This window comes from Chiloscyllium plagiosum, unplaced genomic scaffold (assembly GCF_037043375.1).
Source record: "Chiloscyllium plagiosum isolate Xiang-an unplaced genomic scaffold, Cpla_swu_hap1 HiC_scaffold_9, whole genome shotgun sequence".
Classification (NCBI taxonomy): domain Eukaryota; kingdom Metazoa; phylum Chordata; class Chondrichthyes; order Orectolobiformes; family Hemiscylliidae; genus Chiloscyllium; species Chiloscyllium plagiosum.
The window spans coordinates 45,785,950-45,805,860 of record NW_028270147.1 but is presented as its reverse complement, the minus strand read 5'-3'; the positions used below and the strand labels follow the sequence as shown (position 1 = coordinate 45,805,860).

At 39.5% G+C, this 19,911-nt stretch overlaps 1 protein-coding gene across 2 annotated transcripts in view; it reads right to left on the bottom strand.

The window, feature by feature from the left end:
* The window catches only part of cc2d1b (coiled-coil and C2 domain containing 1B), a 72,169-nt gene that overhangs the window by 4,713 nt on the left and 47,545 nt on the right, over nt 1–19,911 (bottom strand). For both annotated transcript variants that reach the window (XM_043699193.2, XM_087990601.1), the window contains exons 15-22: nt 17,387–17,518; nt 16,735–16,793; nt 16,445–16,561; nt 13,344–13,417; nt 8,997–9,055; nt 8,694–8,745; nt 6,215–6,314; nt 5,377–5,467 (exon numbers count right to left, since the gene is read on the bottom strand). In XM_043699193.2, the coding sequence (XP_043555128.1) occupies nt 5,377–5,467; nt 6,215–6,314; nt 8,694–8,745; nt 8,997–9,055; nt 13,344–13,417; nt 16,445–16,561; nt 16,735–16,793; nt 17,387–17,518 (684 nt within the window). The remainder of the gene's footprint in view (nt 1–5,376; nt 5,468–6,214; nt 6,315–8,693; nt 8,746–8,996; nt 9,056–13,343; nt 13,418–16,444; nt 16,562–16,734; nt 16,794–17,386; nt 17,519–19,911) is intronic.

The following is a 19,911-nucleotide window of genomic DNA, read 5'->3' as shown; positions in this document are numbered from 1 at the left end:
CAAAGCTGAAAGGTGCCACGCAGGTTGATAGTGCTGTTAAGGAGAGACATAATTGAATTGGTTTTATTGGTTTGGTAGAGGGATTGAATTCTGGAGAAATGTTGTCATGCTGCAGTATGACAAAACACTAGTGCAGCCATACTTGGAATATTGTGTACATTTCTTATTGCCCCATTACAGGAAGGATGTGGAAACATTGGAAAAGGTGCAGAGGAGATTTACCAGGATGTTGCCTGGTCTGGAGAGAAGGTCTTATGAGGAAAGGCTGAGGGACTTGGGCCTGTTCTCATTGGAGAGAAGGGTGAATAGGGAGAGTCTTTTTCTTAGGTTGATGACATCAACTTGCACGAGGGGGCATAGCTGCAAACTGTAGGTGATTAGATTTAAGACCGATGTCAGAGGCAGATTCTTTATTCAGAGTGGTAAGGGCATGGAATGCCCTGCCTGCCAATGTAGTTAACTCAGCCACAGTAGGAGCATATGGATGATGGAATAGTGGAGGGGGATAGGCTTAGATGAGTTCACAGACGCTGAGCTCCCCTTTACTCTGCTGACCTTTGAGCTCCACTCTGCTAACTTCAGTCAGGTTTTCTTTATAATAGGTATAAGAATCACAAAGATCAGTTCAAAGCTAGGAAAGATTGCCTGGAGCCCACTGAAAAATTGTTTAAGACTAGAAATTCATCACAATGTGTGTACATAACTCTTCATCTGCTATTCATTCAAATGGCTAATATAGTCTTTATATGCCTTAACAATAAAGTAGAAAAACAATTTGTATACAGCTCATAAGTAGTAAAATGAAAGCAATGGAAAGAGATCAATGGCATGATTGTTTTGGGTGATGATGTTTTCTGCTCTGCCAATTCAACAGCCAGTAGGAAATGTACAATTACAACAGCCCCATTACTCTGTGGAACTTTAACTGGTTCATTCATCCCTCACTTGGGTAGAAGACCCATCTGAGGCAAACAAGTTGACTAAGCTGACCACCCTGCAGTAAGCAGACTGGTACGACAAGCCCTGGGGTGATGGTGGTGGGGGTGTCATCTTGTGCAGAAAGGGAAAAAGAACTTAACGATTAAGGATGGGGAATGGAGAGACTTTTAGGGATAGACCTTACCATGGAACAGTTGCCAGTGTGGGGAGGGCAGGATGTCATCTTGCAGGATGAATGCCAGACTTCTCCCCTGCTCCTTCACCCACCTCAAAATTGACCCTCATAGATGGTAGACTTCAATTAATCACTTTTTTAAACCATACCCACAAACCTGCTGGCAGGAGGAACAATTCTGTCTAATCACCGACATGAGTGCAACTAGTTGCAGTGTGCACAGCAATGAAATACTAGAGTTGTGCAGCTCTGAGCAAGTTAGAGATGAAAGGTCTTAAATTCAGTTAATAGTGCTGACATCTAAATTAGCTTCAACATTCACCGGACGGGAATGGGAATAAGTCATCCCGGATTGCTGCTGTTAACTACTATCCGATGAACTCTGCTGGAAAATACTTCTATGCAAGTGTTAAATGATGCAAGAGCACAGTTGGCTGGGATGTTCAGTAGTTGAATGGCCACTTGACCAGGTATCAAAAAACTGACAATTTATAGTACTCTCTGGCCATGGTTGTTTCCTTAAACCAGTTGGACTATAACCTGGTGTGTGATTTTTAACAAAGAGAAAGTAGTAAATAATCATCTTACTTTAAAGCAAGATTGCATATTAGTCACATCCATATTAATAAATTTCACTAATGAATTTACTTAGAGAAAAAGGAATGAACAACACAGCACAGGAATAGGCCCTTCAGCACTTTGTCCTATATTAAAACAGTTTTCACCAACAGGATCCATGTCCCTCTATTCTCTTCCTATTCATGTATTTGTCCAGGTGATTCTTGAATGCTGCTATTGTATCTGCTTCCACAACCTCCTCAGTGTGAAAAACATGCCTTGCACATCTCTGACTTCATTCTCTCCACTCCATCCATGCCATTCATAATCTTAGAAATTTCTATCATATTGCCCCTCGACCTCCTGTGTTCCAGTAAAAACAAATCCAGTCTATCCAACCTTTCCTCAAAGCTAAAAGCCCCATGCCAGCTAACATCCAAGTAAACCTTCTCCGTACCCTCTCCAAAGTATGCTAATGTGGTGACCAGAACTGTATGCAATATTCTAAGTGTGGTCTAACTAATGTTGTGCTGCAGCTTTATATAACTTGTCTATCCTTATCTTCATTGGAAGGGGCAATGAGTATGAGCATGCCATATTGCTCCTTTTTTACGACCTTATCCACCTTCTGTGATCTGTGGACCTGCACACCCTGATCTCTCTGCATATCAATACTCCTAAGGATTATGCCATTCACTGTTTAATTTCCATCAGTACTTGACCTTCCCAAATGCATCACCTCATTTATCCAGATTAAACTCCATTGGCCATTTTTTCTGCCCATGCCTCAAAATGATCTATACCCTGCTGCATCCTCTGACAATCCCCATCACTATTCACGACCCACCAATCTTTGTATTGGCCCCAACCTTACTAATTGGACCAGATATGTTTTCCTCCAAATCATTTATGTAGATCAGAGAGATCCCAGCACTGATCCTTGTGGTACACACTAGTCACAGCCCTCTACTCCAAAAAGCATCCTTCCACCATTACCCTCCCTCTCTATGACTAAGCCAGTTATCTATCTTACCAGCTCACCCCCATACCACGTGACTTCAACTTTTGTACCAGTCTACCATGAGTGACCTTGGCAAAGGCTTTACTGAAATCCACGTAAACAACATCAACTAGTTTTCCCTCAATCATGTCATTTTGACAACTTGTCAAAATACTCTATCAAGTTAGTGAGGCATGACCTCCCTGGCACAAAAAGTCCATTTGCTTCTAAATGTAGATAGATCTTGTCCCTGATAATCTTTTCTAATAATTTCCCTACCACTGATGTGAGGCTCACAGGCCTGTAATTTCCTGGATTATCCCTGTTACCCTTTTTAAACAATGGGACATTAGCTATTTTCCAGTCCTCCGGGACCTCACCTATGTCCAATGAGGATACAAAGATGTCTGCCAATGCTCCAGCAATTTATTCTGTTGCCTCCCTCAACATTTTGAGATAGATCCCATTAGGACCCAAGGACTTATCTTTCTTAATACTTTTTAAAGATGCACAGCACCTTTCCCTTTTTAACAGTAATTTGGCTTATAAATTCAATGCTCCTTTCCCGGAGATCATCCTCCACCAATTCCTTCTCTTTGGTGAATACCAGTGCAAAATATTCATTTAAGACCTCACCTCTCTCTTCTGGTTCCATACAAACAGCCCCTCCTTTGTCCTTGAGTGGGCCAACCCTTTTCCTAGCTACCTCTTGCTTTTAATAAAAATCTTTGAGATTCTCCATAATCCTGTTTGCTAATGACTTTTCATGATCCCTTTTAATTCCTCGCTTCAGTTCTTTCCTATTTTCTCTATGGACTTCAAAGGGTTTGTCAATTCCCATCCACTAGATCTTAGGTATGCTTCCTTTCTTCTTTTTGACCAAGGTCATAACATCCCTGGTCATCCAAGATTCAGGTAACTTGCCATACCTATCCTTCATTCGCGCAGGATCATGCCACTCCTGAAATCTTACCAAATGTCCAATTTGGATTTACCCTCTAAATGCTGTCTAGTGTCAACACACTCCAGTTCCTGCCTAATATTGTTATAGTTCACCTTCCTCCAATTTAACACCTTCCCTGAGGACTGCTGTTATCCTTTTCCATGAGTAACTTAAAACTCACACTATTATGGTTACTACTCCAGAAATGCTCCCCCACTGAGATTTCATTCATTTCCTAAAACTACTTTCAGTATAATCTCTTCTCTGGTTGGACTGATTATATACCTCCTGAACGGTTCTTACAAATTCTGCTCCATGTAAGCGCATAGCACAAAGAGTCCCAGTCAATACTGGGGAAGTTAAATTCACCCACAACGACCCTGTTTTACAACTTTCTAAAATCTGTCTACATATTCTCTCCTCTATCTCCTGCTGGCTGTTCGGAGGTGTGTAGTATACCCTCAGCATTGTGATTTCATCTTTCCAATTCCTGAGTTCTACCCACTAGTCCTCTGATGTATCCTCCCTTAGTACAGATACGAGATACTCAGTTACCAGTAATGTAACTCCCCAACCCCTTTTACATCCCTTTCTGAAACATCTAAATCCTGGGACATGCACCTGCCAATCCTCTCCTCCTTTCCGCCAAGTCTCTGTAACTGCAATAATGTCATAGTGCTAACCAACACTGAGCTCATCTACTGTGCCAATTATACTACTTGTTTTGAAACACATGTATTTCATTGCCTGTTCACATTTGATCTGGTTTCTACCTCTTCCTCAATTTCTGCATCGCCTGCCCTCCTCCTCTGGTTCCCATCCCCCTGCCATGCAAGTTTAAACCCTCCCCAATCACTCTACCAAGAACCTCCCACCCCACGTCAGTCCCAGTCCTGCCCAGGCATAACCCACACAGTTTGTACAGGTCCCACCTCTGCCAGAAACAGTCCCAATGCCTTACGAATCCAAAACTGCACCCTCCCGCCAACACCATCTTTTCAACCAGAAAGTGGAAATCATTTCTGAACTATTATTTTTAAAAGAACTTCCAGGTTAGCAATTTATAAGATTTGTAGCTCAGGGTGATGACAAGTATCTAAGTTAACTTGCTGAGCTGGAAGATTTGTTTTCAGATGTTTTGTCACCATACTAGGTAACATCAGAGTCTCTGGTGAAGCCACGACCCACTATCACTAGTTTCCATACATACAAACAAAGGACACCACACACATCTTAGGACAGGTGAAACAAAGACACTCATAAGAATTCTTAGAAGCATGGCATTCTAACCAGAACTCCATCAATAAAACACATCAATTTATATCCTATCTACCTTATCTCCTCACAGCCCTAAGGCACCTTCCCTTGCAATTGCAGGAAGTGAAAGATCGTTCCATTTTCTTTCTCTAGCCACACTATCCAAGCAAAACACTCACTCAATTTAGTGTCCTATAATCACTGCTCAATTTTGTCTCCTCTACGTTGTGGAGAAGCAGCACAGACTGGGTGACTTCTTTACAGAACTGGAAATAACATCACCTACGTTAAGAAACCAAGACCTATTAAAAAAAAGAGGCAGGACATATCATCAGCGCTTCACCAAAAAGTCTCACGTTACCTGGTATGGTGATGAAACGTCTGAAAACAAATCTTCCAGCTCAGCATGCCAACTTACATAAGAACTTTCAGGTGCTCACATAAGAGATTCTTGTAATTATTTCAAATATTTAGTTTGAACATACAAACCCAATAAAACCATACCTCAACAATTTCTCTGACTTCGCACTGTGTTTCTAATTTGTCCAGTTTTAACTGTGCAGTTCCCACTGATTTGTCACTCCTCAGAAATCCCCTATAAAAAAACAAATCAAAACAAATAATCATGTCTAATAAAAATTATCTTGCTAAACAAATGTTTACCTGCCTCAGAATTTATGTTCTAAAAATACAGAATTAAGCATAATCACAGTGATTGACTAATATAAATGCAGAACCTTAAATAATTAGGCTTGTCTACAATTCAAAGTGTTCTTTTAGAGAGAATAGTTTAACCATGGGACCCTATTAGGTATCATAAAACACAGGCTTGCAGTTATAATCTCCTTTTTAGTCAATATCTGATCTGATTTAGAATACTAATGAAAGATCAGCTAAATCCACATGTTAGGCCAATGATATATCACGGATGGACATCCCAAGCATGTTTCTAGTGATAGGCTATAAAATGGGGCTGGAAGCAGCCACCATCTAACTCTCAGGTGCATTTTCTCTGTTGCAATTGCTGTGTGCCATGGTGAGATTATACAAGGTGTGGCAAAAGGTATGTATGACTTCTAGAATTCTAATGTGATTGATTAGAGGAATTTTATTTTAGAAAACAACATTAGTGAGTTTGCAACATTACATTGCTGCCAAATACGTTCACAGTTATAAAAATATACATAACACAAATAGTAAAATATGTTTCAAAAGAAACTCCTGCCCCATTCCAAAACACATTGCATAAAGATTTTTTTAAATAAAACATCTTTGCACCATCATACAAAAGCAGATACTCTTGAGATAGTTATGCAGAATTCATTACCATTACATTCCTTACCCCTTATGAAATATTTCAAATTTAATTCCTTTGGTCTGAATTACTCGTTTAAATCCTCGATGATTTCTGTTAATATTGAGCACAAAACGCTGATTATATTCTGTAAGAAAGAAAAACACATTGCACACATGATATTGTAGAATTTGAATCAAATATGCCAAAAGAGCGCAAAACACAGTCTGGATTAATTTTAGCCACAAAATAGTTTGGTAGGAAATTACAGGCAAGGTATTTTATATTTATGTAGATAAATGTAAATTAGTTCTTTGATCATCTATTCACATAAAAAGAAATAAATGGCATTGCAACTTTTACACAGTACTAATGCTAAATTACCAGTTCCTTCACATCCCATTCAGGCTTTATTAAAGGACTTATCTAGGATTACAGAACACAAGAAAAAACAACTTAATTACTTTAGCAACTAACCTGGCCACAAAATTATAACCAAGGAAAATAACAAATTTAGGATGTCTGAGAAAACAGAACACTTGCAAAATATTGAAGAATCACTGAGAAAACTATGTTTTGCTTTACAACCCAATTAAACAATAAGCTGTCACAAACTACATAGTTCTTCAGACTGACAATACATTTAAAGAAAAATGATCTGAACATACAGCTCCTTCTCAAACACCGAGAACAACAAAATTTTCACAACAAAGCCACCAACTCTGTTACTTTGAATGTACATCCTCACACCCTGCTTCCTGTAAAGACTATTCCATTTTTCCAGTTCCTCCGTCTTTACCACATCTGTTCCAAAGACACCGACTTCGACAAGGAAGCTCTGAAAAGTCCTTTTTCCTCAACTGATAATTTCCCACCCCAGTGGTTAATAGTGATGGGGCTCCGATACATCTCCCACAACAAGGATAGGGTCACCTTCGCCTTCCAAGCCAAAGCATCCATATCCAAACGATCATTAGTTGCTATTTCCCCCACCACCAGACACACATTTGCCTCCACTCCTTTGTCAGCCTTCCTCAGGGACAGATTCCTCTGGCATACCTTGGTCCACTCCTATTATCTCCTCACACCCCTAAGGCACCTTCTCTTGCAATCATAGCAAGTGCAAGATCTATCCATTTCCTTTCTCCTCATTATCCAAGGGTCCAGCTGCACCTTCCAAGCGAAACAGTAATTAACTTGCACTTCACTCAATTTAATCTACGTAATCACTATCACAATTTTGTCTCCTCTACGTTGGGGAGATAAAGCACAGACTGGGTGACTGCTTTGCAGAATACCTATGTTCTGTCCACAAAACAAAAGCCCTGAGCTTCTGGTTGCCTGCCATTTCAACACACCACGGTGTTCTCTGGCCAACATTTGCTATGGAAAGCTCAGCACCTAATTTTCTGCTTGGGAACACTGCAGCCTTCTGGACTCAGTACTAAGTTCAATAATTTTAGGGCTTGAGCACCTTTACCAATGTCCTACCCCAACCTCACACACCAGGCCTTGAATTCACATGGGCTGCTACCACAAAAACTATTGTTAGCCACTAATGGTCCTTATTAGCAGCCATTCGTTCTCCCAGGCTGACCTTTACCCAGTCCTTTGCCTATCCAACTGTTTTTCTCTCTGGGCTCCATTTCCAACTTCTCCCTCTTCCACTCCATCTTTAACACATAGACCAACTGTTATGACACGGGGTAAACCCTCCTGCTTAATTTAAACCAGCAACACAAGATCTATTCCATGCAATAATCTGTGAAAATTCAAGGGGCAAAGAACTATTTAAAGTAAAAATTAATTTTATTTCTTAAAGTATAACAGAATAATTAACTAACAAACATTTACAATTCCTTCCTCTAACCTATCTTTTACCTCCCCTTCCATAATACTAGTCCGATAAAATCCCAATTAAGATTTACAAAACAAAACATATCCCAAAACCAAGCAGCTTTCGGTTCTTCTCTGTATGCCTGTCTTCTTCTTCTTGGGGATTCTGCTTCACAGGTTATTGATCAATAAAAGGTACCTTTGATCGCGCTATTTTTTGGGCAGTCTCTACATGCTGGTGGTATGGCAGTTCTCCTCCCAACTGTTCAATTTTCTCTGGTCTTATACTTCCAAAGCATTGGCTTTGGCTTTGTCATTGGCTTTTAAGATTGTCAGTATACTCAATTCAAACTTGATTGGAGGTTGGTATTTTGGGGTATAAATTCAAATTTGGCAATTAATTTAAATTATTTGTGTTTCCAGGCAACCAGCTAATAGAATTGTTCAACGAAATGTTACATTTTCTTTTCAGAACACTTAGCGCTGAGAGGTAGTTCTACCAGCTTTTAACTTTCTTAAAAGATACAGTACACCCCCATCTTCATAACGCAACTTTTTCCTAGCTACAATCAGTTCAGAAGGGTCACCGGATCCAAACGTTAAACTCTACTTTCTCTGCAAAGGTGCTGCCACATCTGCAGATTGCCCAGCACTTTATTTTTGTGACTGAGAATGGCTACTTGTCTTTTACCTGGACAATTTGTATTCTTGATCACAGCTGTTTTGTGTCTTTGGGCTTGTTCCTATTAAAAAAGGGTGTAGTTTATGGTTAACAGTAAAATGAATTTTTGTCATTTAAATACTTGCCTTTTGTGATAATTAAATGAAAGCTAATCTTAATGTTTTTATAATTAAACAAAATGCACTCAACTAAATTATAAATTAATATTGAATTCTCTGGAATTAAGTACAGTCTGTAACTGGAGGTAAAAACTCATTACATTCTGTTTGTTCTCCAAAGTCTAAATGTACATACTTAATACATTTTACTTACTGTACTAGGATACGGAAATTCAAACTTTACAAAAGCATCAAGGTCATGTGTTGCCACACCTATGCAAAATAAAACAAAATTGTGTGTCCTCGTAGGATATAGCTCCTCAAAGTTACAACATAGAAAGTAAATTCAACCGAACTTCAGTAATGTTAATTTTGAAAATTACGGAACAGTAAGTTTTATAAATAAGCCAACATTCAAAGCACAATATGCAAGATTACATAAGCATTGTTAAAAAGAGACAAGGCGGCAAAGACTTTTGCTTTGCATTCATCAGGAGTGAAGGGGAAAACAGATTTGAAAAATGTGACTAATTCATACATCATGAGAAGAGGGTAAGACCATAAGACACAAGAGCACAAGTAGGCCATTCAGCCTATAGAGTCTGCTCTGTTGTTTAATGAGATCATGGCCGATCTGATAATCATCAAACCCATTTTTCTCTTTTAACCTTTATCCTAATTGATTTAAAATTCTGTCTCAGACTTAAATATATTTACAGACTCAGCCCCAACACCCTCAGTGGTAAAGAATTTAATGAACTCAACGCACAGAGAAGGAATTGCTCCTCATTTCTGTGTTAATGGTATCATTTTATCCTGAGATTATGCCCTCTGATCTGAGACTTTGCCACATGGGAGAAGCAATCCTTCCCCATCTATCTCGTCATGCATCCAGATGAAGAGGGACACCAGTTCGACTGGGACAATGCATCCATCCTGGGACACGACAAACAAAGACATGCGCGGGAATTCCTGGAGGCCCGGCATTCAAATCGGAACTCCATTAACAAATATATAGATCCGAACTCCATTTACCAACCTTTCAGAAACAGAACCGGAAATGATGTCGCCCATTATAACAAAGCAAGACACAAACAGCAAACTGGACAGAACACCAACGTTTCACCAGAGGTTCATGGATGATGTTACCTAGCATGGTGACAAAAGGTCCAAGACCAAACCCACTAACTCAGCGAGCAAACTGACAACCTGACCCACAACCTGAGCTGCAAACCTTTTACAAAATTTCAAATCCAATCTTATCATGGATGCTAATTGTTTGGACCATGGTTGACAAGCAGATACAGCAACAGTTAACTATCAATCTTAATTCTCAGATCACGCAGGCAGATTCTGATCAGTGAGGATGCTATTATGGGAATGCAGCAGAGATTGGCAGTTTCCATCACCCTTTTTAAAAAAAACAAGCAGGGCTACATTTGTACCAACTTCTTTTTCCTACATAAATATATTTATACACAAGATTCTATTTTATCTTTTAGCATGTACAAATATATCACAGTGTGAACCTGAGTGATAATCTTAAATTGGTTTCTGGAATAGATTTAATAAATTATGCCCATTTGCAGAATCACATCTAATGATGGACATACAATTGAGAATACAGGATGCTCTGGTTGAGCAGAAATAGCATGATGCCAACTGCAACTGGCCAATGTGTGTTTTGTTTGATATAGACTGCCAGTCATTAGGACATACAGCCCACATGCCTGATATCACATCAGTTCTGAAATTCATTACATATTTTGTGAAAGCATCTTTTCAGCTTGCTAGCAGCATCCTGTTAATGGAGAAAACCACTGAGCTTTATCTTTGTTTAGGATGCTAAAGCCATGAAATCACATCCAGAAGGACTGGCACATGCACACTATGGAACACTAATGACTTAACAGATTTTTATCTGCATGTAAATGGTTGGCAGCATTGTGTAATCTCAAGGCAAACCCAGATGTAGACTTACGTAAACCTGTAAAAAGGACAGGAGTACACATACTCAACAAACATGACATCAACTGTGGTCACAGCATGTGTTTTGAAGGTTCCCAGTCTCAAATAGTTGGGGGAAGAAAATCTCAATTTGAAGAGAAATTTTCTCTTAATCGGAGGGTGGATTGCAATTATATACCAGCAAAAGGCAGAGCATATCAATATAAAGGTCAAAAGATTAAAATAACTAATAATGACCTGCTGCTGCATGCCATCTTTTGAAATTGTTGATTGACAGTAGTGTACAATCGTTTAGCTGCCAATTATTCACATACACATTACTCAAATATTCATTCATCATGAGATGATATAGAGATAGGAGTGTTTCAGGATCAAGAATACCGTGATCAAATATGAAGGTAGGCTCGCCAGTAATATTAGAAATGATAGTAAGAGTTTCTTTCGATACATAAGAAACAAACGACAGGCAAAAGTAGACATTGGGCCACTTCAAACTGATGCTGGAAGCCTAGTGATGGGAGATAAGGAAATAGCTGGAGAACTTATGTACTTTGCATCAGTCTTCACAGTGGAAGACATGAGTAATATCCCAACAATTAAAGGGAGTCAGGGGGCTGAGTCGAGTATGGTTGCCATTGCAAAAGAGAAAGTGCTAGAAAAGCTAAAAGGTCTTAAAATTGATAAATCTCCTGGACCCGATGGGCTACATCCTAGAGTCCTGAGGGAGGTGGCTGAGGAAATAGCAGAGGCGTTGGTTGAGATCTTTCAAAAGTCACTGGAGTCAGGGAAAGTCCCGGATGATTGGAAGTTCGCTGTTGTAACCCCCTTGTTCAAGAAAGGATCAAGACAAAAGATGGAAAATTATAGGCCAATTAGCCTAACCTCGGTTGTTGGTAAAATTATAGAATCCATCATTAAGGATGAGGTTTCTAAATTCTTGGAAGAGCAGGGTCAGATTAGAACAAGTCAACATGGATTTAGTAAGGGGAGGTCGTGCCTGACAAACCTGTTGGAATTCTTTGAAGAGGTGACAAGTAGGTTACACCAGGGAAACCCAATGGATATGGTCTATCTAGACTTCCAAAAGGCCTTTAATAAGGTCCCACACGGGATGCTGCTGAGTAAGGTGAGGGCCCATGGTGTTTGAGGTGAGCTACTGGTATGGATTGAGGATTGGCTGTCTGACAGAAGGCAGAGAGTTAGGATAAAAGGTTCTTTTTCGGAATGGCAGCCGGTGACAAGCAGTGTCCCGCAGGGTTCAGTGTTGGGGCCGCAGCTGTTCACATTATATATTAATGATCTGGATGAAGGGACTGGGGGCATTCTAGCGAAGTTTCCCGATGATACTAAGTGAGGTGGACAGGCAGGTAGTACTGAGGAAGTGGGGAGGCTGCAGAAGGATCTAGACAGTTTGGGAGTGGTCCAGAAAATGGCTGATGGAATTCAATGTGAGCAAATGCGAGGTCTTGCACTTTGGAAAAAAGAATATAAGCATGGACTACTTTCTAAACGGTGAGAAAATTCATAAAGCCAAAGTACAAAGGGATCTGGGAGTGCTAGTCGAGGATTCTCTAAAAGTAAACATGCAGGTTGAGTCCGTGATTAAGAAAGCGAATGCAATGTTGTCATTTATCTCAAGAGGGTTGGAATATAAAAGCACCGTTGTGCTACGGAGACTTTATAAAGCTCTGGCTAGGCTCCATTTAGAGTGTTCAGTTTTGGTCCCCACACCTCAGGAAAGACATACTGGCACTGGAGCGTGTCCAGCGGAGATTCACAAGGATGATCCCTGGAATGGTAGATCTAACATAAGAGGAACGGCTGAGGATCCTGGGATTGTATTTATTGGAGTTTAGAAGATTAAAGGGGAGATCGAATAGAAACTTACAAGATATTACATGGCTTGGAAAGGGTGGACGCTAGGAAATTGTTTCCGTTAGGCAAGGAGACTAGGACCCGTGGACACAGCCTTAGAATTAGAGGGGGTAAATTCAGAACAGAAATGTGGAGACATTTCTTCAGCCAGAGTGTGGTGGGCCTATGGAATTCGTTGCCGCGGAGTGCAGTGGAGGCCGGGACGCTAAATGTCTTCAAGGCAGAGATTGATAAATTCTTGATGTCTCAAGGAATTAAGGACTACGGGGAGAATGCGGGTAAGTGGAGTTTAAATGCCCATCAGCCATGATTGAATGGCGGAGTGGACTCGATGGGCCGAATAGCCTTACTTCCACTCCTATGTCTTATGGTCTTATGATTTGTACACAGCTCTGCCAAATGCTAATAGAGTTTCACTATTAGATTCAAAAGAAAATTATTACAAGGTGAAATATCACTTGCACAGTATCCTAGTGAATTTTGAGAGTGGGAATCCTGCATTCTTGATCAATTACTGATCATTCATACAAAACATACTAATCTCAATTATACATTTCTAACTAGCATGATAAATGTCCATCTTTTTAATTATGCCAGAAATGATAATGTCATGTCAGCTGGTATATTTTTATATTGGATACTGTAAGCTTATCAATATAATAATTAACAGCTACATTTGCATGGATACTATGTTGGACTGAGCTCTATTTGGTCTCACCTGAAGGTGCAGGGAGATTGATTCCTTTTACAATGATGAGGAGCATTTCAGCACTGCTGATGTCAGAAAAGATGCTACAAAATAAGATAAGATTTTTGTCTAGCTAGTAACTGGCACATAAGTTACAAGTCATACAATGAAAAGCTTAACAGTGGGTGAAACAGGTAAACAAAAAAAGGGCCGGAGCAATATTTGCTTTTGAAAAACTACTCAGGCACTGGTATACAAATGAAAGAGACTGATCACCAACTTAATTTTTTTTCTCAAAGTTATCCATTTTCAACGATTATGCCATTAATCCTTATTACGCTTTAACAAAGACTCAGTTTGCTCACTGTTAAGACTCTCATGTGAACCCAACCAAGTTTTTTTTGTAATCATTCAAGGGATACAGCTAATACTGGCTAGACCAGCATTTATCGCTCATTTCTAAATGACCAAAGGAAGGTGGTGGTGAGTTATCTCTTGGTCCACTGTAGTCCTCAGGGTACACCCACAGAGCTATTAGAGACAAGAGTTCCAGGATTTTGACACAAAGGTGAAAGTACAGTGATGATATGTAGCTTAGAGAGGGAACATGCAAGTGGAGGCGTTCTTATACATGTTCTGGATGACGTCATGGGTTTGAGTGGTGCTGTCAGAGCAGCCTTCATAGATTCCCTATAGTGTGGAAGCAGATCATATGGTCCATCAAGTCCACACCACCCCTCCAAACAGCATCCTACTCAGACCAACTCCCCTACCCAATCTGTGTAATTCCACATTTCCCATGGCCAACCCACTGAGCCTGCACATCCCTGAACACTATGGGCAATTTAGCACAGCCAATCCACCAAACCTGCACATCTTTGGACTGTGTGTGGGGTGGGTGGGGGGAAATCCATGCAGATGAGGGGAGAATGTGCAAAATCAACACAGTCGCCCGAGGGTGGAATCAAACCCAGGTCCCTGACAGTGAGGCAGCAGTTGTCACTGTGCCATCATTCCAGAGTTACTGCAACGTATCGTTGTAGCTGGTACACACTGCTGCCACTACATCTGGTGAAGGGTGTGATTACGGAGAGTAGTGAATTTAGTGTCAATCCAGTGGAATGCCTTGTCCTTGATGGTGCTGAATTAGAGTTTTGTTCGAATGCATTCATCCAGGCAAGTGGAGATTATTTCATCCCTTGTACTTTGCATTTGGCAGACAATCGCTGAAGATTCAGCAAGTACATTACTTGCCACAGTCTCCGACTTGCTCTTTAAGCTGCAGAATTTATAAGGCTGGTCCACTTCTTCATGGTAACCGATATGATGTTGAGTCGGTAATTGCCTGAAAATTGTGTGCACGAATATTACTTATCAGCCCAAGTCTACATGTTGTCCAGGTCTAGTTGCATAGGAACATGAGCTGCTTTGATGTCTTAGAGTTGCGAATGGTGAATACTGTGCTTTCAAGTGTGGCTTGATACCTGTTACATCTCAACAAAATACATTCAGTGGAGGAGAGAACATTTAAGGTGAAAAAGGGGAAAAGAAAATACCTTTTGTTTAATCTGTTCCTTTATTAAGAATCAGTATACACTGTAGATTAATGCAAAAAAAAAGTGCAATTTTCATCCTCCCCTCCTTTTAAAATTGACAGCAAGCACCAAACTCTTAAAACAGGCATTGTTGTAGTTGCTTTACACTGAATAATTTTGCATTGCTCTAAGTTTTCATAAATTATGGAGCATTGTTATGGAATGATGTAACAGCTCAGATGTTAAGGAGACACCTTAATTACTTGAGAATCGGGGCAGCACTGTGGGTCAGTGGTTAGCACTGCTGCCTCACAGCGCCAGGGATCCAGGTTCGATTCCCGCCTCGTGTGTGTCGAGTTTGCACATTCTCCCCGTGTCTGCGTGGGTTTCTTCCCACAGTCCAAAGATGTGCAGGTCAGTGAATTGGCTATGCTAAATTGCCCATAGTGCAAGGTGCATTAGTCAGAGGGAAATGGGTCTGGATGGGTTACTCTTCAGAGGTTCGGTGTGGACTTGTTGGGCCAAAGGGCCTGTTTCCACACTGTAGGGAATCTGATCTAATCCCAGCACTATTCATCGATGGCAATTCAACAACATGAAAAAATGCATTTTTTTTCTGAAATGCCCATAAGAATATGTCTGATACCAAATTTATTTCCATTCCTTAACTCCTTTGCAGCAAGCTTTCTTTAAGCTGTTGCAAGCCTGCATCCTGATGGCTCTTCAACAACATGATTCAGTATGGAACATCAACATGTGCACACATTTGATAGACAATTTGGGATTGGAGAACTGGTAGAAGTTTTCTAATCAACAATAGATAGGTAGGGAAAAACTGTTACACTCAGAGGATCAAAAAGCAGAGGACACAGATATAAAGTGTTTGTGAAAGAACCAAATGGGAGGTGAGAAGACAATTTTCCATTGGTGGAGGCCTCTTCAGCTGAGGAACTCTAAGATGTTGGATGATTATTTGAATAGAAACAACAAACAAGGTTGTAGGGGAAAAGGAGTCTGATACTAAGAGAGAAGCTGGCAGAGGCTCAAATTGTTTGTTTTCCCCATTTCTTTTGTTCACACGGCACATTTTACTATGCAGGCAGTCTCTGGGTTCAAGGCAGGCTCTGGGTTCAAGGCAGGCTCTGGGTTCAAGGCAGGCTCTGTTCTGGAGTCATTCACAATTCAATGTGCATGCATGTCAGAACACAATGCAGGACATTACAAAGGAGCCATTTGCAAGTGTAGGAAATATTCTTACGATGAGTCTTTGAAATTACACCCTGTTTGAAACTGCATTCATGAATAGAGGAAGTCTGCACTCTAAGATCTTTAAAGGTTGCAGACAGGCAAGTCCATAATGTGATACTCATTAATTGATGTAGGTAAGTTTTCAAATGTCATAGTATGAAGATCACAAAACCAGGATGACACTTCCAGATATCTCAGAAATGTAGCTTTGCCTTTACAATTCAAGCAAGATAATATATTCAACCTGGGAAAATTCTTACGATTCATTCTCTCCACTGAAAAGGTAAATGTATTTCTTGTAATTTAAAATCTTGCAGTTTCAACAATTACAAAAGCAGAGATCCATACCGTACAGTTTTAAAGGTTCTCTCCTCAAAATGATACTTTGGTGGATCCGAGCCACGAGCCTGCCCAAGTTTAAGGATTTGCATACTTATCTTGCAATCGGCAGCCATCTTCTCAAACCTACAAAATCAGCAAATGTATATTTTCACACTTTAAATAACTGCAGGTAAAAGGCTTAAAATGATCCATGTCAGAAAAACATGCACGGATGCAAGAATACTGTTAACTCAAAATTAAATTTCAAACATTCTTTAGATACACAATTCCATTTTTCTGTCTGCATTTACACTAACCTGGTGGTCTCAGTGATATTGCCAAGATGTATAAATTGCTTTGAATAGGACATGCATTTCTAGGTTTAAAAGAAAAGAAGTTTAAATAGATAAAAAGACAGCTTTCACAAGATATTTTTTATAGCAGATTTAACAATATAATTTTTGTTACATTCTAAGAAGGACCAGGAGGCTTAACTGTTTAACAACAGGAGCTTTAGGAAAATGTTCACTCTGCAAGTAGCAAAGCTAGACTTGGCTGTTGCCTGCCCAAAACGGCCATTGACGTCATGATTGGATTCTGTGACAGTCCACAAATAAACAAGAATTTTCTAATGTTTTAATACAGGTGCCAGTAATCCTACAATACCTAATTCAACTAGCTTCTCATTAGAGAATAAAACATGTTTCTTGGCTTCAGTTAGGTGAGCAAAGACAACATTGTTTCACTTATGCATTTTCTTTCATCAAGTTGAAAACCTGTAGCTCTTAATCTCTCAGAATGAGCTATAAGTCCTCATTTGAGAGATGGAGAACATTCACTGTAATTACTTTGTAATCCAACTCATCGGACATGCTTTTGCAGTGGAATTACCATTGTAGAGTATTAATACATAATTTTTATTGGTGACTTAGGCAATTGTGTATGTAGTTGATAGGACTCATCATATACCTCATATTGCTCCTTCAGAAGGTTCATAAGATGTGTGTACACTTCATCCAACGTTTCTGAAATCTGCACATCCTTGTGATGCACTATTATAAAATCATCATCATCATCTTCAGTATCAGGGGGTGAAGGAACCTGGAAAGTAAATAATCATACCCCATTTGTTCAAGGTTGTTTGTGTATGCTATAAATGCTCAAAAATATTTTTGGGTTTGTTACATAAAACATGCAGATTAATTTAAATCGGCGGTGGCACATCATTTTATAGGAACTTGCCATTCTGAATTTTTATTTCTTACAATACTATAAAAGAAAAATATAAAGTATTAATGCTCCACATGGGGGAAATGTTGACACTGATCAGAGTGAAGAATAAACTGAAGAGAGGTTAAAAAATATTTAAGGGGGTTTCCAAACCCAGGGAGATAGACCATAAAAGAAACTTACAAGAGTTTCAAAACAGCAGAAAGATAATGGCTGAAGGGTCATGGTAAATTGGGGCAGTGATAGTGACTATTATCCAAATAAGTGAGGGTTTGGGGAGTGATTTCAAAACTAACTTCAGGATCTTTACTGAAAAATAGTAGTGCTGGAGATCACAGAAGACTAGATAGCATCCATGAAGAGAGAGCAAGCTAACATTGAGTCTAGATGACTCTTCAGAGCTGAAGTGAAGTGTGGAGGGGACAACATTTATGCTTTAGTTTGGAGGTGGGGCAAGTTTAGGAACATGAAACCAGTGAAGCAGATGATGCTCAGTTACTTGCTGTATGGAGCAAAAGTTAATGAGTTTATAAAAGGTAAATTTTATTTAACAAATTTGTTAGAGCTTTTGAAGCAAAGAACTGGCAAGACAGTTAAAAGGGAAATCTAATGCAATTAGTTATAGGGTGTAACAAATGATTAATATGCGAGAAAGGATTCATGAAGTTGAGGAGTAACATAACTGCACTATTGGAGGATTGGTTAAATGGACAGGAAGCAAAGAGAAGGGATAAAGAAGGAATCTTTAGGATGGCCTATTGTAACTAGCAACTTCACAAGAATCAGGTGCTGAGACCTCAGCTATTTACAACCTTTAATTAACAAATCAGAGAGAGACAGGCACTAATGTATCTAAGTTTACTGACAATACAAAGCACGGCAAGAAATTTGGCTACATGGAGGATACAAAGAAATATGCTGAGTGGGCATAAGCTGGCAAATACAACATGATGTGTAGAAATGTATCTACTTTGATAGCAAGAATAGAAAAGGACAATATTTTTAAAAGGTAGAAACTTTTCAATGTTGATAATGAGAGAGATTAGGATGTACTTGTACAATGACAAAAAGGGATGGTCAACAAATGTTGGCCTTTCCAGAAATGCTCACATCCTAGTAAGCAACATTAAGTTTAATCCTAGCAATCTTCATATGAGAATATGATTTCAATCAGTGAAGAGATTTTCCCTGATTCCCATCAATTTTAATTTTAAGGAAGCTGTGTGGTGAATTGCTGGAGAGATCACTCAAACGTAACATCTGAAATTCAACTCCAAGGATGTAATAAGAATTTTTTAGTGGCATGACAATTAGCATTCACAGTGTGGAGCAAATCTGGGCATTGATAGGAACAAGAGGTTGGCAGGAAAAACAGCAACTAAATAATGGGCTACATTAAAAGAGATAATTCAAGTACAGCCAAATAGGAAAGATAGGACAAACAAATCCAGAGTTCCCTGGATGCCAAAGGAGGTAGAAATTAACACTAAAAGGAAAAAAAAGTGCTTACGAAAGGTGTAATTCAGCAAATGCAATTGACAACCAAGAAGAATACCAAAGGTTTAGGGAGGACGTGAAAAAGCAAATCAGGGAAGCATAGAGGAATTATTTTAAAAACACGATCAACCAACATGGAGGAGAATCCCAAAAGTACTTCATAACCATATAAATAGTAAAACAGCATTTGAGAAGATGAGGAGGGGTGTTGAGCCCAAAAAGAGGATTTACGCATGGAGGGAGGAGGAACAGCAGAAATGATAATACATATTTAGCATCTGTCTTTACAAAAGAGGATGCAATGTCCAGGCCATGACAACAGAGAAGGAAACTGGCACTAGAAGGATTCAAAATTGACAGGGCAGATGTGTTGGATAGACTATTGGTACTTAAAACTAACAAAACGCCAGGACTGAGGAGACGTGTTCAAGGATTTTGAAGGGAGAGAGGGTAGAAATTGTAGGCATAATCTTTCAGTATTTCCTGAAGTTGGGAAGACAACTGGAAAATTGCAAAAACTATAGCCTTGTTGAAAAAAGGATTATAAATAGATCACAGCAATTATAGATCAGTTTAACTTTGGGGTGGAGAATCTTCGAGACACAATTAGTTGGGATATTATTGTCACATGGAAAAAGGTGGATTGATTAGCAGGAGTCAGCATGGATTTCTAAGGGGAAAAATCATGTTTAACTAACTTGGAGTTTTATGAAGAGATGGGAGAAAGATTCAATGAGGGTAAAGCTGTTGATGTGGTATACACAGAC